The sequence below is a fragment of the Lithobates pipiens genome, unplaced genomic scaffold (genome assembly GCF_037356315.1).
Source record: "Lithobates pipiens isolate NorthernLeopardFrog02 unplaced genomic scaffold, aLitPip1_a1.2 Scaffold_27, whole genome shotgun sequence".
In the NCBI taxonomy this organism is placed as follows: domain Eukaryota; kingdom Metazoa; phylum Chordata; class Amphibia; order Anura; family Ranidae; genus Lithobates; species Lithobates pipiens.
In genome coordinates this window covers 137,520,270-137,538,582 of record NW_027507788.1, presented here as the reverse complement: position 1 = coordinate 137,538,582, position 18,313 = coordinate 137,520,270, and the positions used below count along the sequence as shown (strand labels likewise).

At 42.3% G+C, this 18,313-nt stretch overlaps 1 protein-coding gene across 2 annotated transcripts in view; it reads left to right on the top strand.

Annotated features, from left to right (window-relative positions):
* The window catches only part of LOC143934167 (immunoglobulin superfamily member 1-like), a 125,553-nt gene that overhangs the window by 80,364 nt on the left and 26,876 nt on the right, over positions 1 to 18,313 (top strand). For both annotated transcript variants that reach the window (XM_077457546.1, XM_077457545.1), the window contains exons 3-4: positions 13,277 to 13,549; positions 17,442 to 17,723. In XM_077457546.1, the coding sequence (XP_077313672.1) occupies positions 13,277 to 13,549; positions 17,442 to 17,723 (555 nt within the window). The remainder of the gene's footprint in view (positions 1 to 13,276; positions 13,550 to 17,441; positions 17,724 to 18,313) is intronic.

The window sequence follows — 18,313 nt, the reverse complement described above, 5'->3', positions numbered from 1 at the left end:
TCTCATGCTGCATAACTAAGCTCCATTTCATGCTGAATAAACTAAATTATTAATGTAGCTTAAAAAGGAAACTATCGTTAGATTGAATTTTTAGTCCAAAAGCATTTTATTAAAATTAATTTGATAAAAATCAAAAAAAATTGATTAAAAAAAAAAAGCTGATTTAAATTTATAAAAAAAAATCTGATTTTTTTTTTTTTTTAAATCATTGATTTATATCCACCCTGATGTGTAGCCAGCTTTAAGTTCCTGCTACTATGTGTATCTTTGGAAGCACAAAACCTGGCTTGGGATCACACCTGCAGGGGTCCCCCATAGCAGCAGGCTTGCTAAGGAGGAACCCAGTGCAGGGAAAAGTGGACAGCACTGGCGCGGGACTGCCAAAGAGGAGGTAAGGGACCACTCTGTGCAATATAAGGTAAGTTTAAGCTTTATTTAAAAAGAAGAAAAACTAGACTTTAATATCACTTTAAAATAAACCTGCCACAAACCTGAGCAGTTATCATTGAGCATCTCTATAATTAGGCTTTTTTGGGTGAAAAATGTCATAGTGAGATCTAAGCCTAGTACACAAGGGCCGAATGTAGGGCAGCATAGAAAGTGTCCGATATTCAGCCAGTGTGTACGGCAGCTAGTCTGAGGGAAAAAGGCCCATAAAAGGTCTGCTGATCAGCAAATGGCTTACAGCACTGATCGGTGTGTTCTGCTGAGGGGGGGGGGGGGGGTATTCCCCTGTCAGAACACTATAGCTCAGTGGTGGAGCTCCTCCTGAGCTCCTCAGGCCACTGGGTTGAATGAAAAAAAATATTAGTGTGTACCAGGCTTTTAGCCCCATACATACTGGCTGAAAATCGCTAGTCATTGGCTGGTTAAAAAAAAAACATCCAACATTCGGCCCGTGTGTATGCCACCCTGTCCCAAAAAAGCCGGCCATTTGGCGTCTGTCGGACAAGCATGCTGGAAAACCAGCAGCTGACCTGCTCCCAATCGGTGCTTTCAGCCAATGGCAGAGAGTGCTGATCGGAGTGTTCTGACCAGAGCTGACAGTTTTTTATCACCCAAACCAGGCTTTAGTCTTGGTGGACTCTTCTGTGATCTTGTCCTGGAGCAATAAAGCTTTGTGAAAGCTGATGTCATTGAAGTGTGACTAGCTTGTCTGTTTATTCCAGGGGAGCAATGATAAGCTCTATCAGCCCACCAGAACAACACCTGAAGCCACGGATATGGGTGGATTGTGAGCTTTTAGAATCAGCTCCCTTTGGTACTGTAACATCAAGTATCTGAAAACTATCATCAAGTATCTAAAAACATACAGTGCCTTGAAAAAGTATTCATACCCCTTGAAATTTTCCACATTTCCACAGCCAAAAAAATGTAAATGTATTTTATTGGGATTTTATGTGATAGACCAACACAAAGTGGTACATAATTGTGAAGTGGAAGGAAAATGATAAGTAGTTTTCCAATTTTTTTACAAATAAATGTAGTGGTACCCCCGTGAGGGCTGCTGATTGACCCTATACCCCACTGGCTACCCATGTGAATAGACACAAACAATAAATAACAGTTGGTAACAATCAATTTAGACATGAAACTGTGGATTGAATAATCACATTGCCTGTGAATAAGTAGCTTCACATCTGTGGAACTACAAGTCTCACCGGCAGTCTGTAAAAGAACTCACTCAGCAAACAGTGCACTTTACTGAAATGGGCAGGTGCCCTCTCACCACAATAGACTCAGAGGCTGTGAGGCTCTGTCCAGACTCCCCTCCTGATGTCTGATGAAAAGATGGCACCGCCACGCTTTACCGTTACTCTGGATGGCTGATGTGCAGGAAACTTCCAGATGCTCTGGAACTGCAAACGGATCCACTTGCTAGCTGGTACGATGGTACTCTGAAATACCTCAGAGGCTGGCGATCTGGTTCCGCACTGTGCAGGATGCAGTCTCTCACTCCTGGTGACACACAGACCTCCTGCTAGCAGGTATTGAATGGCGTCCAGAGAGGCTGAGCGATGGCCGCGCTGATCCTTTTATTACTGTTTCCAGCATGTAATGCTGCGTGCTTTGCATTGTCTATATTGTAGTTCAGGGCTGATCCAGCTAACAGAGCCACTTCCTCCTCCTAACTACATCTCCCACAATGCCTTGCTGCTTTCCTTCTCAGGAATTAAAAGAAAGTCCTAAAAGCTTTAAGAAGACACTAGAGGGAGCCAAACTCATTTAAAACAATAACAACTGTAATACCTTATATTAGCAAACCCTTGGCTACACAGATATGTGAAAAGTGTGGTGTGCATTTATATTCAGCCCCCTGAGTCAATATTTTGTAAAACCACCTTTCACTGCAATTACAGCTGCAAGTCATTTTGGGTATGTCTCTACCAGCTTTACACTTCTAGAGAATGACATTTTTGCCCATTCTTCTTTGCAAAATAGCTCCATTTCTGTCAGATTGGATGGAGAGCATCCGTGATCAGCAATTTTCAAGTCTTGCCACAGATTCTCAATTGGATTTAGGTCTGGACATTGACTGGGCCATTCTAACACATGAATATGCTTTGATCTAAATCATTCCATTGTAGATCTAGCTGTATGTTTAGGGCTGTTATCCTGCTGGAAGGTGTACCTCTGTACCAGTCTCAAGTCTTTTGCAGACTAAGATTGCTCTGTATATGGCTTCATCCATCTTCCCATCAACTCTGACCAGCTTCCCTGTCCCTGCTGAAGAAAAGCATCCCCACAACATGATGATGCTACCACCATGTTTCACAGTAGGGATGGTGTGTTCAGGGTGATGTGCAGTGTTACTTTTCCGCCAGACATAGCGTTTTGCTTTTAGGCCAAAAAGTTAAATTTTGGTCTCATCTGACCAGAGCACCTTCTTCCACATGTTTGCTGTGTCCACCACATGGCTTCTCACAAACTACATATGGGACTTCTTATGGCTTTCTTTCAACAATGGCTTTCTTCCTGCCACTCTTCTATAAAGGCCAGATTTGTGGAGTGCACGAATAATAGTTGTCCTGTGGACAGATTCACCCATTTGAGCTGTAGAACTCTGCAGCTCTTCCAGCATTACCATGGGCCTCTTGGCAGCTTCTCTGATTAATGCTCTCCTTGTCCGGGCCTGTCAGTTTAGGTGGATGGCCATGTCTTTGTTAGGTTTGCAGTTGTGCCATACACTTTCCATTTTTGGATAATGGATTGAACAGTGCTCCGTGAGATGTTCAAAGCTTGGAATATTTTTTTTTTATAACCTAACCCTTCTTTAAACTTATCCACAACTTTATCCATGACCTGTCTGGTGTGTTACTTGGCCTTGATGATGCTATTTGTTCACTAAGATTCTCTAACAAACCTCTGAGGGCTTCACACAACAGCCATAGTTATACTGAGATTAAATTATATACAGATGGACTCGATTTACTAATTAGGTGACTTCTGAAGGTAATTGGTTCCACTAGATTTTAGTAAGGGGTATCAAAGTATAGGGGGCTGAAATTCTTTTTTTAAAAACCATTTATCATTTTCCTTCCACTTCACAATTATGTGCCACTTTTCGTGTGTCTATCACATAAAAAAAAAAAAACAATAAAAGACATTCACATTTTTTCGTTGTAATAGGACAAAATGTGGAAAATTTCAAGGGGTATGAACACTTTTTCAAGGCATTGTATGTCAAAAAGCTGAGCTTTACCTTTTCCTCTCATGCTTAATAAGCCTCTTTGCTAGGAATGGTCATCACCTGTCATGGCAATGCCCAGCTGAAAGGCTTGATAAAGATTTTGTATTTCTTCAGTAACAATATCTCAAAGCCCAACTCCGGGCTCCATGGTCCCCCTCTCCCAAAATCATACCCCCTCCCCATATAGAGGTTTTCCAGTGAGTAGGAAATATAAAAAAAAAATTATATACTTACTGTACCTTTTTCTGATCTGTCTCCTGGCCAGTCATGTGACACGATGGGTCCTCTTCCTCTGCCAATCTTTTAGATTGGTTGGCTTGGCAGTTTCCAGAGACCTAAAGTGTAGCTGACAAGAATATGTTCTACACTGCAAATGAGGTTTAATGTAGAAAATGTTAAAATAATGCATTTGGGTGGCAAAAATATGAATGCTATTTATACACTGGGGGGAGAACCTCCGGGGGAATCTAGGATGGAAAAGGACCTGGAGGTCCTAGCAGATGATAGGCTCAGCAATGGCATGCAATGCCAAGCTGCTGCTAACAAAGCAAACAGAATATTGTCATGCGATAAAGGGGATCAACTCCACCTAGTATATGTTGTCCAGTTCTGGGCATCGGTCCTCAGGAAGGATGTCCCGGAAATGGAACGAGTACAAAGAAGGGCAACTAAGCTAATAAAGGGTCTGGAGGATATTAGTTATGAAGAAAGGTTGCAAGCACTGAACGTATTCTCTTTGGAGAAGAGACGCTTGAGAGGGGATATGATTTCAATTTACAAATACCGTACTGGTGACCCCACAATAGGGATAAAACTTTTTCGCGGAAGGAAGTTTAACAAGACACATGGCCACTCATTAAAAATAGAAGAAAGAGGTTTAACCTTAAACTACGTGGAGGGTTCTTTACTGTAAGAGCGGCAAAGATGTGGAATTCCCTTCCACAGGCGGTGGTCTCAGCGAGGAGCATCGATAGTTTAAAAAAAAAACACAACATACAGGGATATACAATATAATACTGACATATAATCACACACATAGGTTGGACTTGATGGACTTGTTTCTTTTTTCAACCTCACCTACTATGTAACTATATGTCAGTGCAGCCATCTGCATCATTGCATTATGAATGAACAGCGCTGTGGTAATGCACCCACAAGAGGTGAGGCCATGACAACAATGTATTTAAAGTACATCCTGTGGCGTAAATTAATGAATGAGGCAACGGCTCTGGATTTTAGGGTAGGTATTGCAGCCTCAACTACTTTCTGTTTCTTTATTGCCTAAGGCCCAAGTAATTTAAATGTACAAATTGCTCAGAGTCAGAGTCGGGCTTTAAACTATGCGCAGCATGAACTTGTACATTTGTATGATTCATCCGCATTTCTGCAAAGTGTGATTCAGGTAGTGTAATGTCTGGCTGGAAAATAAAATAAGAATCCTATTGGCTTAGTTGCCCATGTCATACACTATGTACTGGAGAAAAGAATAATTAAAGAGGGATTCCACCTACAAAAAAAAATATTAAAAGCCAGCAGCTATAAATACTACAGCTGCTGACTTTTAATAAATGGACACTCACCTGTTCCAGGGTCCAGTGATGTTGGCAGCAGAGACTGATCGATCGCTCGGCTCTCGGCTGCTGCCGCCGCCATTCTCGAGGAGGGAATCAGGAAGTGAAATGTTGGGGCTCCACTTCCTGGTTCCCTACTGCACATGTGCGAGTCGTGCAACGCAATAGGAATGGTCCGCGCTGTCTCTGGGACCCGTGTGTGTCCCAGCAGGCAGTGCGCTGGGACAGGAAGTGGGTGCAAATACCTGTCTTAGACAGGTATCTTGCACCCCCTGAAAGGTGCCAACTGTGACACCGGAGGGGGGGGAGGGCTCCGATGAGCGGAAGTTCCACTTTAGGGTGGAACTCCGCTTTAAGGTTTTTCAATTTGCCTGTAATTAGACCACCTGAGATGCTCGAAGAGCCCACTAATCTTTGCTGGACAAACGGGGAAAAAAATGGTTTTCATTGCAATGTTTCAGCATTTGGAGTAACAAGGAGCTCTCCTGTTGCACCCGGTGGGACCAGACATTCAGGACATTTTGAAACCCTAGTAGGAATGGAGGAATGTTCAAATTATGACACTGTTATTAACAGATTTCGAGTCAAATAAAACATATTACTTTTGAAAGATGCACTAGAAATTTAAACAAACTACACAAGAAGTGAGGGAAACAATTGACAGTTATGTGACCAAGTACAAAACATGTAGCAAAGTCTTGTGATTATGGAACACTAACAGAGAAAATTTAGATAAAGTTATTAAGAACTACACTTCCCAGTCACTTTACTTGTAAATCAACAGTAGGCTGCTTATTAAATCTAAACTCCAATAAGACAGCTAAATATACCGTCAAAATATGAATATGTGAATTTGTAGACAGGTGCAGTTAGCTAGTCTGCCACTAGAAGGGTCTGTCCCAAAATAGCGTGGCAATAGGGAATTATGACAAATAGGGGGCTAGGTCTCCTTTTTAGAGAAAGCCTTCCTGTATTGATGTTGTTATTGCCTATATAAGTGCCTCCATGTGAGGGGCTGAGAGAGTTGATATGGGAGCAAAACACCCCACAGCCAAATGGATGTATTCAGCTACTGCCAAGGGCCCCCCATGGGGCTAAAACCTGGGGGAAGTAGTTTAACACCCAGAAGAGCCACCCTGACTCTTGTTACAGTCTCTATTTGAATGTTAGCAGGCTGCAAAAGGCCATTTAGGCCAGGCTAAGTGTTCTCTGATGTGAGTACTAGACACCTGAGAGTGAGAGAGTAAGAAAAATGATCCCCTGACTGAACATTTAAGGCACTATGATTCCATTATGAGTATAAAATTATAAATGTTATCAATAGTATAATTACTTTATAAGATGCAGAAAAAAAAAACGTTAACAATAATGCAAAAAGTTTTAACAGTCACCACAACGATTGACAACGATTGACAGTATTTTCTTTTGATTCTCTCAACACGTTTCAGAGTTTTTCAAAATCTCCTTCTTCGGGGGATGTGAGAAAGTCAATCATGTGTCTAGAATATATTAACAAGCAGTTGAGGCATACAACCTTAATAACAACATGAAAAATAGCAACATAAATTGTTAGTAGTGAATACGTATAACATGTATGCTTACATGTTTTCTGAAACTGTCAAATGCATAACATTCCACAAAATATTAAAAACAACACGAGAGTTGAGCGGAATTGTGTCTTGGATATGCCCGTCTATGGTTTTTAAGTGTCACACTAAATGTGGATATATTTGCTGGGGAGTAGCCATATCAACCCGGGAAGAGCTTAACACCTAATAATGCTGAAGTCAAAGAGAGGCGCGTGAGTCGTGACCCTTTAGGTAGGAGCAATTAAGATGTTTGTATATTTATTATAGCTTTGTCTGAGACTCACACATTAACCACACATAAAATGCTAAGTTTCTTAAATGTCATACATTCAAATGAGAGGATTAGTGTTGTTCATTTGCAGGCACTAAGTGTAGCACACTGTCAAGCAAGTGGCCACTAAAAACCCTAGGAATCCTTTCCTCAGTACCTGGAACATTCTCTCCCTGGCAGTACTGAAAAAGCGTGAATTCGTTAGTGTCCTCGACAACCCAGCAACCAGGCACTTCTTGGGATGCCAGCTTGTTGTCCATCCTCCGAAGAATCCTCCCCCAATTGCTTACACGGGCTGCGGTGCCCCTCCAAGTTGAGAGCACACCCGGATGCCTTGAATCCTCCTTCAGACAGCGGTGCCTGTCTTTCGGCAAATATCTCCTAAACCATGTAGGTTTAGGAGATATTTCTTGGACCTACAGGTAAGCCTTAATCTAGGCTTACCTGTAGGTCAAAGTTGGTTGTAAGGGTTTACAACCACTTTAACAAAAACAAAGAAAAACTTTTTTGTTTCAAAATTTTCGGTCTTTTTTAATTAATTATTTATTAAAAATAAAAATCACAGAGGTGATCAAATATCACCAAAAGAAAGCTCTATTTGTAGGAATAAAATGATAAAAAAGAATTGTTTGGGTACAATGTAGCATGTAGTCATTCAAATTGAGACAGCGCTGAAAGCTGAAAATTGGCCTGGGCAGGAAGGTGTATAAGTGCCTGGTATTGAAGTGGTTAAACTGTATATCCAATCTTGCCCATTAATTATTTCTGATTGTCAAGTCAGATTGAGGCCACCTGGTGGACACAATATTTATTGCAAGCCTATATAATATAAATATATATATATATATATATATATATATATATATTTGATATATATGTGATCCTATTATCCTTAACTTCACAGTGCCAGTAATTCTTAAAGTGTATATCTTAATGGTTTATGGTTTATCCAATCTTGCCCATTAATTATGTCTGATTGTCAAGTCAGAACGAGGCCACCTAGTGGACACAATATTTATTGCAAGCCTACATATATATATAGTTGATGCTATTATCCTTAACTTTGAAATTTGTGTTCACTGTCTGAAAACTCAGGTGCATAATCCACAATGAGTATTTGTATTACAGTCCTAAACCCTATACCTAACTATTCTTACTTTGTGCAGCTATTACATAATTTGTGGTCATGACTGGTTGTGAGATCGGATGTGGTCAATGACGTGTCCCAGGAAGCTAAGCAGCCCTAATCAGTCTATCAGATATCATATTCACACATAGATGATTTTCCTAAGAAGAATTTTTCTATCTCCCCCTCTTTTTTTCATACTCGGATTTTAGTGGCCACTTGCTTTGCAGTGTGCTACACTTAGTGTCTGCGAATGAACAACACTAATCCTCTCATTTGAATGTATGACATTTAAGAAACTTAGCATTTTCTGTATGGTTAATGTGTGAGTCTCAGACAAAGCTATAATAAATATACAAACATCTTAATTGCTGCTACCTACAGGGTCACGCCCCTCTGCGACTTCAGCATTATTAGGTGTTAATCTCTTCCCGGGTTGATCTGGCCACTCCCCAGCAAGTATATCCACATTTAGTGTGACACCTAAAAACCATAGACGGGCATATCCAAGAGACAGTTCCGCTCAACTCTCTTATTGCTTTTAATATTTTGTGGAATGTTTTGCATATGACAGTTTTCAGAAAACATGTAAATGTAGCAGCGACACTTTGGACAAGGTGTCTGCAATGTACAAATTTAGTTTTTTCCTCAGAACAGTAAAGGGGTTCTAAAGGGCTGATTGTGTAGGTTGAACTTTGGCATCAGTTTGGCTGGGCTGTGTTAGAGTTCTGCCTGGTCATGCGTACAGTTAGGTGCACATGACAGGCCTAGAACCAGGCCTGGTTTTAGGTATCAGCGTTGTCCGGAGCCAATCAGTGGGTGCATCTGGTCCCGCTGAGGAGTCTAGGGAAGGGTACTTAAGATGTTCAAGTCACGTGTTCAGGAGTCGTTCGTGAGGCCATTGCTTCCTGTTCTTGTAGCTGGATCGGGGTAGCCCCGCGAGGGGTCCCAGTCACAGGAGCGTGTGCCACCCCACAACATGGTGACTAGCCCCATTAGACCCGCATGGTCTGGGGTAAGGATCCATCTGCTCCCGAGTCTTGAAACCAGCTGGTCGGAGGTGCAGTAACTGAAGGAGGATTCAATGCATCCGGGTGTGCTCTCAACTTGGAGGGGCACCGCAGCCCGTGTAAGCAATTTGGGGAGGATTCTTTGGAGGAGGGCAACAAGCTGGCATCCCAAGAAGTGCCTAGTTGCTGGGTTGTCGAGGACACTAACGAATTCACGCTTTTTCAGTACTGCCAGGGAGAGAACGTTCCAGGTACTGAGGAAAGGGTTCCTGTTCATTTTTGGTTGAAAGCTTTATTCAAAGTCAAAGACTTTGTAAATTCTGGATCAAAGTGTTGACTGCCATAATCTCTGGCTAGAGATTTCTTCAGCCTTGAAGCGCCCAGCTGCGAGTGGCTACTCTCTGGGTTGTATTAGAGACTTTTTGGTGATTAGCAGTTCAAGGTGCCTGAGTTTATTCACCTTGTCCTCTGTTCCCATACGAGACTGTGTTTGTTGGATGTTACCCCTGCAAATAAAAACCTTTCTAAAGGACTTTTAGGGTGTCAACATCCAAAGTTGTTGGGTACTAACCCTGGGAACCCCTAGATGTGGAAGAACAAGCCAAGCGGAGGTAACCGGTAAGCCCAAAAGTCAAAGCCGTCCTATCGAGGGTTATGGCCGCTACATAAGTATAACATATAACTTAGTTAACTTAACTGAGTTAACTTATAACTACACTGCTTGTTAATATATTATAGTCACATGATTGACTTTCTCACGTACCCCCAAAGAAGGAAGTTTTGGAAAACTATGAAACGCCTTAGGTGAATTATAAGAAAATACTGTCAATCGTTTTGGTGACTGTTAAAACTTATATGCATTATTGTTAACATTCTGCCTATTTTTATTCTGTATCTTATGGTGTAATTATGCTATTGATAAAATGCATATTTTTCTACTCATAAGGGAATCATAGTGACTTAAAAATCCAGTCAGGGGATCATTTTTCTTTTGTTTAGCTATTTGGATGTGGCACTTCTCAGAGACATTTAGCGATAATTAACATTGTCTGAGAGTGAGAGAGTAACTTCGGGGAGCTTACCCAACTAGTTAAAGCTATGGAGTGGGACATAGAGAGAGATGCTGGTATACTACTTGTTAATCTTGGTTTGAATGAAGAAAAATGCAGTGATTCTAGTATACAGAAAGGCCAGTCCCAACACTGTGGTACTGCCAAGAAAAAGTAAGGGGAAGATGGCTTAATAATTATGAACTTACGCACCTGAATAACTGCTACAGAAGGTTTGCTCTTGTGTATGGCAACATGTGCCGAAGAGTTCTGTTAGTATGTCAAAGTGATGCTATATGTCACTGCCATCTTTGGAGAGTAAAGTGCGGAATATATACTTCTTGTGTGGACCTTTCCTTGATTATAAATATAAAGGCTTATGGCTGGGGATGTTGTGGGTGGGCCTCTGGCTAGAAGTTGGACACAATATGGTGAAGGCCACTAACTACTAGCAGTGGGTCACTGTCCTGTTCCAGAAGAAGCAGGGTGGCGGCTCTAGCAATTAGGCACCAACACAGAGGCAATTGTGATCCCCCTTACAAAGTGAATAAGGATTGCTAATTCTGTTCATTCACTTTTGATTCATGAAGCTCTGCCTGACAGCACAGTCAGAATAATGACATAATAACTCTTTCTTCTAATTAACGATAATAGCTTTGTCAACTTACTGCCTGCAGCCTGGACAACTCGCTATGTCCTCAACCACTGTTCTCCTATGTCATCTTGTTATCAGCACGTGTGCATGCAGTAGAAGATGATTTGCTGAAGAGCAACAGATGACAGAAAACAGAAGAAAGTGGCTGCACTCTGCACCAGGATAATGATGATTATTTCTTTCCAAACTTACAGAATAAACAGGACAAGCACAGTGGAACATTGACGCATTTCACACAGAGAAGTTGTGATCAAGCACTTTGCTGTGTGAAACGCGTCAATGTTCCAGGGCTGTTTTTTCTGTCAGTTTGGGAATAAATAATCATCATTATCCTGGTGCAGAGTGCAGCCACTTACTTCTGTTTTCTGGACTGCTGTGGCGGGGAGCGGATTGGGGGATTTGGCTTTCAGGCTTAATCTGTAGCGGTGTTCCTCTGTACATTATTTAACAGATGTCAGAAGGCTGGAATTAGCATAGAGTCAGGTACTCATACTGTTAAATACATTTCATTATTTTTAATGGAATGTGCAATTGTAATAAACTATCTAGAGTTCAGCTTTAAAAAAAACACAACAAAGGGGTAGATCATATCACATAATCCTGAGGCGTGTAAGAATATATAGAAAACATACCCCCAGTGGGCTAGCATTACCCCATGGTGGATCCATGGCCATTGAAGATAGACACAACAAAGATTGGCACCAGTCACTTTAGTCCTTTTTCTTCATTTTTATTGCTCTGACTCTCAGGGAGAGAGAGTTAGTATAAGTCTTTACTGGCAACAGGGCTTCAGGCTTTACCAGACTTCGCTTGCTTTTAAGGGAGTTCCAGGATCCTCTCAGGGCAGACATTTCCCCCATCAGGACTTCCATCCTCTGTCTCTGCCACCATGGATACTGTACCTCGAACACTGCACACACCTCCCCAGGCCACAGCTGGGGGAAAGAGACCTCACCAGGTCACTCCTCAAACATTTATAGCCTCCATGCACCACTGGCCATGAACCTCCCAGTGGTAGCCAGAGGGGACATAATGCTCAATAGCACAAAATCTCACTGGCCCCATTACTATTGCCCTGAGTGCCAGTAGCACCCAGTGGCAGCAGCAGAGAACAACAGCAATCCTGAACCTAAAGGAAAAAACATTTGAGAAAACAACAAATTCGCCTAGGCCAAACTACTACCCAAGAAAGCTAAGTTTACTAGAAACCGTTGACGCCAGGGGGGCTATGCATGGATTTCAGTGTGCAGCCTTTTTTTTAATGTAGTGTTTTCAACTGTTTCATTGCAACCTGCAGTCTTCGCTGGATATTGGCTTATCCGTTTCTGCCTAAAGGACTATTGAAGCTTTGACTATTAATAGGGGACCACCATGGGGTCCGCAGGTAGGGGCAAGCCTCCTCATCAATGTAGTGTGACTTTGGTTGAGCTCTTTTCCCTGCTGAGTCCAGCAGAGAACTCTGCGCCATTGTAACAGGAGAAAGGTGAGCTGCGGGCTGTCAGAGGTTTTCCTTGCTCGCCCTCCTTTCTCCTGTCAGGGAAAAGAGACAGAGGTTCTCAGCAGGTTCCCCGCCCAGCTTCCTGCTGCTCCTTCTCTACTGGCCATAACTGAGGGCCAATCAAAGGAGACTAGGAGAGGAAGAGCATCATGAGACATGTAGTCCCAAAAATTGATGGCCCCATTTTCCACAGGGAGCAGGCTACAGCTCAATCAAGAGAGAGATTGAGAGACTGCAGCCTGGAAAAAAGATGAGGGAGAGAGTGCTACCGGACAAAGCGCTGGGCGGAAGCCAGAGAGAGAGCCACGCTGCCCAGCGCCACCAGAGAGAGAGACATACTGTCCAGCGCCATCAGAGAGAGTCACGCTGCCAGGCACCACCAGAGAGAGAAAGGCTGAGCCACTACCAGGGAACAGACATACTAAACTACTGACCAGAGTCGCCCCCGGGGAACCAAGAGTGAGCGACCATCCAGCCAGAGGGATCACTGCTGTAGTTTTTCTAGGTCTGGTATTAGGGCCTGTTGGCCATTATCCATTATTTATCCTAGGGACTCTACTATGTCTGCAGACTCTGTCCATGAAAATGATAATGACATTGTCAAAAAGGGGCGGTGCATGAGTGACCCTAAAATGATGCCCCCCCCCCCCCCCCCCCCGAAAAAAGTTCTGCAGGCGCCCATGGGGACCACCCAAACCAGAGGGTGACATTGTGACATCATCTACAGAACCTCGTATGAAGACACCATATTTATCTCTATATCCATTGGAAATACATGCAGATGCAATTTTATATTGATTTCTTCTTTTTTTCTAGACCAGCTGAGCAAGCCATATTTAGAAGTGACTACAACTTATTCAGATGATGCCATTGTGATTGGTGGCATGGTTCGTTTCCATTGCAAAAATTGGACAAAGGCAGAAACGTTCTACCTGACGAAAGATCAGAATGAAAACACAAGAAGTCAAAAAAATTCAGAATTTGTTGTTGAAGATCTAAAAATTAGTGACTCTGGCCTCTACTCCTGCAAATACAGTTCGAACAATGTTTTCTCTGAGCCCAGTGAGCCTCAGTATATATATGTTAACGGTAAATAGATTATCTATAATCCACTGTGATATGTAATGTATAAATGTTTAACACTGATAATTGTTTTTTTTATATAATACATTTACTAACTTCCACAAGATTTTTGTCTACACTTCACATTTCAAGGGGTATTAAAAAAAAATAGGTTTTATTCCTAGGATAGTCCATCCATACTACAACATTGAGGGATAGTTTACCTGAATCTGGGAGATATCGGGTGTTATTTACAAAAGGTAAATCCAATTTGCACTGAAAGTGCACTTGGAAGTGCAGTCGCTCTAAATCTAAGGAGTAGATCTGAAATGAGGGGAAGCTCTGCTGATTTTATTATCCAATCATATGCAAGCTAAAATGCTGTTTTTTATTTTCCTTGCATGTCCCTCTCAGATCTACAGTGACTTTAATTCCAAGTGCACTTGCAGTGCAAAGTGGATTTTCCTTTAGTAAATAACCCCCATTGTGTAGGTCCTGTATTGTTTTCATGGATTCCTGGTTCTTCCCATTTTCACTGAAAGTAGTTAGCACTGCAGTGATCTAACCTGCTCTTCACTTTCACTCAGGTGAAAGAGAATAATCAAAGAACAATTGTGTAGAGATTTACCCACAGGCAAAAGATCGGCATAACAAACATTTTCAGCACTCATAAAGGCTTACATGAAGTGGTTCTAAACCTAATTTTTTACCTTAAAATGTAAAACATGTTATACTTAGCTGCTCAGCAGCCCTGAACCTACTAGTCTGGGGTTCTACCGCCAGTGCTCTCCGCTCCTCCTTTTCTTTGAGTGATCCCATAGCAAGCCACTCAGTCCTGTGCTTGGCTGTGTGCATCTATAGACGCATACAGCACCCCCCCTCCACTCCCTCTTTACAAGATTTGATTGACACAGCAGGAGCCAATGGCTCCACTGCTATCTCTATGAGAACCGGGAGGAGAGAAGGAGAGCTGCTGTAGATGAAACTGATCTGTATCGAATGGACTCAGGTAAGTGTGAAAGAAGAGTTCTGTGTTTGGCTAGATTTGGTGCCCAGGCACAAGGATTTTCCCCCACTTGAGCCCTGCTAGAACCCAATCCCAACTGCTGATGCTGCCATAGGCCCCCTGACAACATTCCTGGCCAGAGACATCTATACAGTATTAATTACTGAAGGAATGTCCACAAAAAAGTTAGCTTTACTGCACTTTACAGATGTTGTCAGGGAACGGCAAGACAGTCACATCGCTAGGACATACATTCCTGAGTCACTTAGCATACACAGTCAATCACATAAAGTGGACAATCAGCAGTAATCACCAGTGAAAGCATGTGCAGCATCTTACAGCCATCTCCCTCTAGTCTCTCCTCTGCCAAGGGTCATCAGTACTCACAGGACTGTGTTCTCTGTAGACACCTCCTAGCTAGGTACACCTCTCCTGGGGATCAAGGAAGCAGCCTTATATACAGGGATCTCCAACCTGGCCTAGAAGTGCTTTTGAAATCTGCCCTAGCCCCCACATCCTTATAGTAATATTGTAGTCCGTTAAGGCCCATTTCACACAGGGCTGTCCATTTTCACTAGTCCGCTTGCTCAGCGGGGATCACTCCATTGATCAACGCTGTGCTGGTGGATGACAAGTCCGTCTCTGCACTCTGTGCAGGGAAGGATCTGTCAGAGAGTCCGTTCTCCCCTATGGGGGGATCGAATGATTACGGACTGCTTGTCCATTTTCATCCGTTCCAATCCGCCAGACGGATGGAAAATAGGACACCCATCTGTCTGGATTTCGCGGAGCGGATCAGAGCGGGCGGATCAGATGATAGAGCTTTATGAAGCAACCATTCAGATCCACCTGAAACTACTGACAGGCGGATCTGTACGTCCGCATTTGTGTCAACCTCCTCATGCAATAGTAGTCCAGATATCACTAATATTATGCTTCAAATGCAACACCAGTATTCTATGTATTAAACAAAAAAATACTTACTTGTAGAAAAACAACATTTAAAATAATAATCCAATATTATTCCAACTATTAGTGCATTATTAAAGTGAAGACTCTTGTGCCAGGGATATAATGTCTTATAGAAGTGCAGACACCATGCTGTGCTCCCCTGTCCTGTGCCCTCACTAATCAGAGGATGTGGACCCTAAAGCATACGAGTCAAAAATGCTTTTGTTGAAGATATTGTCAGGCAGATGTTCTCGGGCTCCTGTGTGTTCCTTTATTATGCTTTCCTCTCCTCCTTCCTTTGTTTTTCCTGGCACAGCATGGTGTCTGCACTTCTATAAGAAGTTATATCACTGGCACAAGAGACTGCACTTTAATAATGCACTAAATTAATATTTAGAATAATATTGGACTATTATTTTATATGTCGTTTTTGCACAAGTATTTTTTAGTTGAATACATAGAATACTGGTGTTACATTTGAAGCATAATATTGAGATACCTGGAGTACTATTGCATTGGTTGGTAACACTATTATTGTGCTTATGTAATTATTGAATGTAGCACACTTACATGTTTAACAAGCACTGAGTTTAAAGGGGTAGCGCTGTGAGTTCTTCCTTTACAGTAAAATAACAAGCATGTTATACTTACCTGCTCTGTGCAGTGGTTTTGCACAGAGCAGCTCTGATCCTCCTCTTCTAGGGTCCCTCAACGCTGCTCCTGGCTCCCCCCCCGCCCATTAAGTCCCCTAAATAACAAGCCACTTGTTATTGGGTCACTTGTGCATGCTCGCTCCCAAGCCCCCCACTCCCTCGTCACTGGGTGTATTTGACAGTAGAGATGGGCACAATGGAAAAAAATAAGTTAAATACCATTTAAAATTACTCGCAGTTACAATTGCCGGCACCTGGCTATTGAAAAAATAAAGAAAAAAAATCCATACCAGATCCTTATCCGAGTATGCAGCCTGGCAAGCAAGTAAAGGGGGGAGGTACCGTGTGCCCCTCCTGAAAGATACCCACTCCAAAGTACCTTGTCCCCATCAAGGGCCTCATCCCCGGCCCTTTGGGTGTCCGGCAAACAGTTGAACAAACAAACGTTGGGCTCGAACTCATGCTCTGGCCGAACCGTTCGCCCATCTCTAGTTGTCACCAGAACAAGAAGTGAGCAGAAATCTTCTAATGGTACACAGAGAAAAAAATTAACTGACAGGTGTTTTAACCCTTCATCTATAAATAAACAATAAAGTGATTGTGAAGGTTTTTTTTTAAAATAACAAACATTTCATACTTGCTCTGTTCAAGGGTTTTGCACAGAGCGGCCCAGATCCTCCTTTTCTGGGGTCCCCCGACAGCGCTCCAGGCTCCTCCTCTTCATCAAGTGCCCCCTCGGAGAGGCGCTTTCCATGGAGGCATCCGTGCCGGCGCGTTCCCAAGTCCTGCTGCTGTGTCCATTGCCACAGACAGCAGGACTCGCCCCGTGTCACTGGATTTGATTGAAGCCAATGGCTCCTGCTGTTATCAATCTATCCAATGAGGACCTGAGACAGCGGCTGGAGCTGCTGGGCTCTTTCTCACTGGAATGATCGGGTTCATGTAAGTAAAAGGGGGGCTCTGGGGGGCAGCTGCAGCACAGAAGGTTTTTCACCTTAATGCATAGAATACATTAAGGTGAATAACCTCAACATTTTACAACTCCTTTAAGTTTAATGAAACAAATTACTTAACAGATGATTAATAATTAGTTGCTAAATGCTTGTGTAAATAGTCAAGCACAAAGTGACATTATAAACTCAGACTTCACTCAACACAACATAGTGGTATAAGCCTTTTGCACAGATGACACTATTTTTGCCTGGAATATGAAATTAATCAGTTATACTATATTTACAACTTTATTTTGTGTATTCTTGTGTATGCTTAATATGAGTTTCTTACTTTAATCTCCTTCTCATCTTTGCAGACAAATACCCAGCACCGCAAATTACAGTGAAACCCCGGAAAATTGTACGACCAGGAGAGGACATAACAATAACATGTGCTACTCCCTATCCCAACGTGCAAATTGCTATTTACAAGAATGGTGCATTTTTGAAAGATGGTGACAATAATCCATTTTCGTATTTTAAAGGAAATGCAGGAAAGGAAGATATTGGCCAATATGCATGTGATTTCAGGACTAAACCTGGCAACGAAACACAAATCCAGTCCTATACCAGTGACAATATTATGATAAAAGTTATAGGTAATATTATCACATTATTCTTGTAAATTGCATATAAAGAGTAAGAAAATATAGCAATTGTTATTCTAAGTATGAGTAAAGGCAGCTGCATAGGCCCAGGCTTTTAAAATTTCAGAGCTGTGGTAGGTGAAGGGAATGTAGATTGTCTAGAGGTGGTTTTTAACCCCTTCGATGTCTGATAAAGTGTGATGTCCAATCCCCACACAAGCTTGGGAGATTAGCCCATTGAGACAATGACAAAAAACAACAGTCTCTCCGAGCAAATCTAATCTTTGTCCCTCAATAAATTTTTATTGGGTGTGAAAAGTAGTGATACAAAACAAGAACAATGCTCAGTGGTACATATTGTAACATAGTGCTCAGTGAGAACAGTTTATGGATACAGTGACCAATGCCAACATAACAGTTCCGACGGGTGTAAACTAGAATGAGAATTATCCAAGAAGTATAACATTGTAAAAACATTAGTTACTGCAAACCGATAAGGTCTCCTCCCCTGTCAACATTGCTTTGTTCAAAGGGCAAGCCTCCCAGCCCCAGAACCCCAAATGGGATCTAACTGTGCCGGTTCCTAGAAGGCTCCGCTACCC